At 42.4% G+C, this 6683-nt stretch overlaps 1 protein-coding gene across 1 annotated transcript in view; it reads right to left on the minus strand.

The window, feature by feature from the left end:
• SH2D4A (SH2 domain containing 4A) overlaps positions 1–6683 on the minus strand; it is a 56362-nt gene that overhangs the window by 42294 nt on the left and 7385 nt on the right. Inside the window, exon 3 of the mRNA XM_011373090.2 lies at positions 377–536. Within this exon, the coding sequence (XP_011371392.1) occupies positions 377–536 (160 nt within the window). The remainder of the gene's footprint in view (positions 1–376; positions 537–6683) is intronic.

Raw genomic sequence — 6683 nt, forward strand, 5'->3', positions numbered from 1 at the left:
GCCTGCTCACTCAGCTGTCCGCATCTAAGCAATCTTCTTTGGAGGCCTGAAGCTCGATAGTCACTGCATTTCTCGCTTATATTTTTGATGCTCAGCTGTGTCAGCCTGCATTGATTGCTCTAGAATGATTCTAGTGAAGCCAGTGATCACTTGGGAAACCACATCCAGATCAAAACGGGAGTGAAAAGTGGGGAAATAAAACAGCTGATTTGAAAGCATTGTGGGGAAAAAAAGAGAATCGCCAAGAGTCTAAAGAAACTTTCTGAAGAAATCTAAGTGACTTTTGAGACTCTAAAATCCCATACTACTCTTCCGCTAGAAACTGTGAGCAAGAGGTATCTTTGCATTGTCTCTCTTTGGTTTGCAGATCTCATACCTGGGCTCTTCTGCTTCCTGCTCTGCTTTTAGCTGGGCTCTCTCAGCGACAATCTCATTGCAGAGCACGTCATAGGGTTTATCGAGATGATGTTCGCCCATCACCCAGACCCAAACTTCTTTATCAGCTCCTAGTTTCCAATGAACAGATTTGCTGTTATCTGCAAGCAAAACGAAATTTGGATTGAACAAATATCTTTAGTCAGGGGTTATTATCTTTCCCATCATTAAAGTATTTAGATACTTTAGGGGGAAAAAAATTAGATGAGGCAAAGCATTTCCAACCTGCTCAGGAACAAGCAGCCTTCCCAGGGAGCGATGGAAGTGGTGGCGGTGGGCGGCGGCTGCAGTAAGTTTGTTTTAAAATATGATGAATATCTTTTTTGAATGTGCCCATTTTAGAAATGAAGAAGGCAAGATGGGGAGGAAGCATGCATTGTTTGCACCAATTTCTAAGGTAACAGAGCTAACATCAGATACCAGGGCCTCTAAAGTCTAAGCATCTCTTCATACGCCAGAATTACACAGCACTCCAGGGTTTGGTGTTTCCACTCTCTCTATAGGCTTTATTGCTGGCTAAAAAGAATGCATTTTTGAGTTGTTAGATTGGCTTTAGTTTAAATCCTAGCCCTATCACTTACTAGCTGTGTGACTTGGACAAATTATTAAATCTCTCTGAGCCTCTATTTCCTCCTCTGCAAAATAGGAATAGTGGGGAGGAGGCACCTAGATATGCCAGGTACTTAACCTAGTGCCTGCCACATACCAGGAGTTCAAGAGAGGTTAACTGCTATCATCACTCTCCTATTGTTTATTTATACGGCTGCTCAGAGATTCACACCAGCTTGGGAGAAGATAATACCACTGGTAGTGTGATACTTGGTGAAACTACTTAAATAACCCTTGTTTACAACTGGTCAGCATGGGTTGTATTACATTCTAGTTCCCTTACAGCCACACAGGTCATGCTCCTCAAAATTTGGTGAAGGTGGAACATACCTGGGGGAGGCCAAGAGGTGCAGTCCCTAAATCTTAGTGCCATTATGGTCCACAGTTGGTTCTGGTCAAGATCCCTGGACCCTGAGGACCCTGTAGCAGCCAGTGGTGTTGAGCATGGGGAAAGGGTACCTGACTGGGACACAGGCTAGGTCATGCTTATAGGTTAGAAATCCACACAGGGATTGTGTCTTGTCTTCTTATATTAAGCAAAAGAAGGTTTTCAATTAAAGTGTCTTCTGTCCCATGTATTTTTGACCTACATCCTACTGCCTGAGGGTATGTTAAAAAAGCAGGCTGCTCAAAGTCAGATTTGTTCTTTATTTTGGCACTTTCCACTCTTAGTGCAGTGGATACTTTCTGCAGGATAATAAAGTTCTAATAAAATACAGGTTGGGCTGGGAGGGTTATAATCACAGTCTTCACTAACAAAGGAGTCAAGTATCATTCAGAAGGAAGCTGACTTCATGCTGCTTCACAAGAGGAGAGACAGGGGAAGTGGCACCTAGGGAGGGAGGGGAGATCCATCCTGAGTGTGTGCCTTCCTGGGGATGGGCCCTGGCCAGCTCTGGCTCAGTGTGAGGGAACACCAAATGGCTCATTAACTTTAGAAAGCTATCATACCTCATAAAACTCCCTTTATTACTCTCTCTCAGGGCAACTAATAATGTTTTTTTTTTTTATTATGCTCCTCTCTAAACCTTCACCTAAGTAACTCTGTACCAATATTTTGGATAACAGGAGGAAGATGCCCAGAGAGGAGACTGACAGAGTGCCAGGGGAGGCAGCTGGGGGAACCCATGGATTCCAGCAGCTCTGCTCAGTACAGAGCAGCACGGGATCCCTCAAACAACTGTCTCTGGAGAGCCCTCAGGCTGCAGGCAGCAGCAGCAGGCAGAAGAGGGTGGAGGAGAGAAATCCAGAGCTGCCTCTGAACAGAGGAGGGTGCTTAGAAACTAAGTGTAGAGAAGAGAGCCAAAGGAGAGGACCAGAGTCTTGATGTTTTAAAAGGAGGTGGGTGGGGAGAGTACGATGAAGATAAATTGTGGTTTGGGGGCAAGAAGAAAGGGAATTAGACACAAGAAGCCAGATTTAGTAGATGCCAAAAAAGGGGCTCTTGACAGAGTGGCACTGACCACAGTTTCCGTTCTGAGTACTTCGCACCTTCAGGAGATCTTAATTGAAGCCTGAAAGCAGGCTTCCAGTGGAACACAATGCCCTAAAACCTTAGGGGAGGGAGGGGAAGTCATTGTGGTAAAATTGTAGTAAAATGAAGGTTAGCTCTGATACCCTCAGCTTTGTACCAATGAAGGAAAACTATTAAGGCTTCTGTTTGGTTCATTCCATAAAAACTTACTGAGTTTATAACTCTAAGAGCTAGATACTGCAAGGGATACAGAGATAAAACACATGTGGCTATTCTCCTATAAGTCACCTACAGTCTGTGGGAGAAAGAGTGAGGCATCGAATTACTTGTTTAATTAATTTTATTGGGTATCTCTTACGTGCCAGGCACTGAGGTAGGTGCAAGTAAACACCTATGAATAGGACAGACCAGCCCCTGCCTTCAGGGAACTTACCTTCTAGCTGGAGGAGGCAGACATTGAACAATGAATTGATTATAAAAGTAACACACTTGAAAAGGAGGGTGTTAAAGGGTGCTGCGGGAATGCTTAAGAAGGAGAACTAACCAGTGTGGAGGGCCAGAGGGACATACTTTATAGCCACCTTAGATTTTAAGTCTAGTGAAGATTCAGAGGATGGAGAAATTGCTTTGGAAGGACAGAGAAGAAATAAGAAGACAAGTGCTTTGTGTTGAGTTTTGGAGGATGGATATGGGATTTAGACAGACAGAGAACAGAAGTGGGTTTGATGCCTGACACAAAGAACAGCACAATCAGAGATCAGAGAAGAGAATTAATGAGGGGTATAGAGAAGCAGGGTCTCAACCAGAGCTGAAAAGGGTTTTAAAAGTCACCTGGCCATGGGCTGAGGATCATGCAGGGGAGCAGAGGGCCACATGGCACAGACACCTGGCTAAAGGGTTTAAACTTCGGCCCTATACTGCATAAAGCCAAGAGTGGTATTAAAATTCCAGCATTTCCACTGACTCTTTATGTGACCATGTATATGTCACTTTACCTCTCTGACCTTGAGTTCCCTCTTTGTTAAAACACAGGTAATAAGTCCGACCTCATAGGCCTGTCACATGATAAATGCTCAAAAAGTATTAGTTCCATGTTCTTGATCAAGTGACCAATGAAGAGTCCATGATTGTCTGTTTTCAGTGCCAGCATTGGAGAAGTGATTTAGGAAGCACTAGGGCATGTCAGCATGTAGGGTGAATCAGGGTAGTATGAGGTGGGTGGTCAGTGAGTGAGTAGTGGAAGGAATGGGGAAAAGACCAGGAGGGAGGTGACCGAGGCCTGAATGAGGGGAAGGACAGTAAGGACTAGGCGGCTGAATCAGTGAAGGACTCAAAGATGATGCCAATACTTTGAGACTTACTAACTGGGCGGACAGTGGGGGGATAGCAGAAACAGTGACATCAAAAAATACTTTTGTTTGAGAAATAATATAATGAGCTATTTTGGAAATGTAGAATTAATTATGTTGAATTTTATTAGAAATCTACATTAACAGTTTCAGTAGATATCTGAAATATGGAACCTGCGTTTTGAAGTGAGGTCAACATTGACCATGTGAATTTGGGAATTACTTTATGGATGTTGTTGTCGGAGCCATTGGCATAGATGAATTCACAGAGAACAAAGCCTTGTAGAGAACCTTGGAAAAGCATTTGCTCCATTCAGGAGGCAGATGAAAAGGAAGGAAAAAAGAGAGTCTTGATTCAAAAGGAAAAAAAAAAAAAGAAGATTCTGATTTCTAAATAACTGACGTAGAAGGAGATGGGGAGGACGCACTGCCATGCAGCCACAAGAGAAGGGAGAGAACAAAGCTACACACCGCTGAGATGAGGAAGATCTTCTGCAGTCTCCGACCTCGGAGAGAGTAAGTCTGGGGGAGACAGGTGGGGGAAGGCTACAGAATCGGGACAGAAAGGATAGTAAGAGGTAGAGGCGGTAAGTATGTGCTCTGGAGAAGTTTAGTATGAGGAAGAAAAGGAGAATTCTGTCATTTGTTCAATGTTTACTGAGCATCTGTTCTGCTCCAGGTACTGCGCCCAGGCCTATGGGAGACAGAGCAGCTCAGGAGCACAGAAGGTTGAAAGATTTCTTTAAATGAGGGAAACATAGACAGGTTTCACACCTGGGCTGTTGGAAGGGGACAGAGAAAAGGCTCCAGGGACCAGGCCAGGGGAATGACGGATGGAAGGATGCGCAGAGAGTATGTAAGGAAAGTGTTGACAAGGAGAGGAGAAACGCTCCAGTCTGGTAAGAGCCGAAAACTGATATGCATAGAAACACATTTCTGTCCCCAAAGTCCTTCCTTAAAGTAAAGGTATAAACTTAAGGGGTTCTAATGGGGCAGGTACCGCTTATCAATATCTACTGCTATCCAGCAATCTGGATTTTCTGTCTACTTCACCTCGAAATTACATACACTCTTTAGTCAGAGGACACTGAGAAAAGGGTCTTTTTATAACACTTCCATTTAATTATAAGTTTTTCTTCCAGTCCTTGAATCATGTTTGGATACTGCAGTTCTCTTCATGTTTGCTTTCTCAAGGATTCTTGAGAATTTCATCTAAAACCAACTTTTCTAGAATAGTAGTAGGTTGATCCTGCTCGGCACCACAGCACAAAGAATCACTGCACAGAGATTCACATCTACACCTCATTCCCCACGTAAAGCCTCTAACAAGACAGTGTTGTAAATTATCCCATAAAGTGGGGTGACACGCGGCCTTGACAGGGAAATGGCCAGGCTTATCCCAGTCTTATATCACAGCGTAACATTGCTCATGTTTCTATGTCTGATTTCATAGTCTAGAGCACAGCTGTCCAAATGTGAGTTACAGCTGTAATTATACACTTTCTAGTAGCCCCACTACAAAATAAAAGAAAAAAAAAAAGATAAAATTAATTTCGATACATTTTATTTTACCCAAGATATCCAAAATGTTATCATGTCAATATATAATGAATATAAAATTATTAATGTGGTATTTTACACTACTTTCTTCCTACCAGGTCTTTGAAATTTGGTAATTTACACTTCCAGCACACCTCAATCCAGACTAGCCTCATTTCACAGGTTCAACAGCCACATGTGGCCAGTGGTAACAGTGGACAACCCAGGTCTAGATCCCTAGTTACACCGCAGCAGGCAGAGAAGGGCCATAATTCTCCCCATCTCAAAGAATCGCATTTCCCCACCAGATTCTGAAATGATTTTCTGATCTATTACTGAATTAAATCCATACTTCCGATTGTTTTTCAGCTCCTCCTATTTTTGCTTTAAGATTACTAAAAGGTGGGCAAGTACCTGGGATGCAAGATATCAAACATTTTAGTGATGCTCTTTGAAAACTCACCACAGCGGACAGTATAGAGATAAAAATGACCGGATGACAATGAAAGCACTGTTCAGTGGTGAGCTAGAATGATGTAAAGGAATGGGAGGTGGGCATAAAATATATTTATTTAAATTTTTAAAGTTAAATTTATTAGGGTAGTAAATGAATTAACAAAACAAAACAAACCAAACAAACTCAAAGATATATTTAAAGAGCCAAGAAAAGGACAATCTCCAAAGCTGCAGCCTGGCTAAGAACTTTTAAAAAGCAGCATATAAGTCAGCCCAGTACAAACTGAGCAGGGGCCAGGGCAAGGGAGGCAGGGGGCACAGGCAGGAAAGGAGCAGAGCACACAAGGAGGTGTCTCAACGACAATGGCCAAGGGCTAGGTTTGCAGCCCAAACACACCTCTGGGGAGCACCTGCCATGATAACATTGCCTATACCATCTGTGGCTTTGTCTTCAGAGACAGAACAAGATGAATTATAGAGAAGTGTCTTTTTAACAGAAGCAGGGAAAGAACTTCAAAAATCTTCCTTTTCTGTAGAGGGAAGAAGAACTAGCTTAGTGCAAAATGTTTTTCTAAGTGTTAAATTTAAGGGAGTAATAAACTTTTCCCGTGAAATACAGATAGAACTTTCATTGTGTATATTAATATATTTTTTTCATGATCATTTAACTAATAAAGTAATATGGGTTTTCTGAGAGGTAGATTCAAAACTCTGCAAAGGAAGAACTTAAGCAAAGAAACTGAAATTGTCTTAAGTCACCATAAGGAGATCAATTCAGCAAACATAAGAAGCCTAAAGTCTAAAGTCTTATAAAGTGTCTG

This window comes from Pteropus vampyrus, unplaced genomic scaffold, assembly GCF_000151845.1.
Source record: "Pteropus vampyrus isolate Shadow unplaced genomic scaffold, Pvam_2.0 Scaffold8, whole genome shotgun sequence".
Lineage (NCBI taxonomy): Eukaryota > Metazoa > Chordata > Mammalia > Chiroptera > Pteropodidae > Pteropus > Pteropus vampyrus.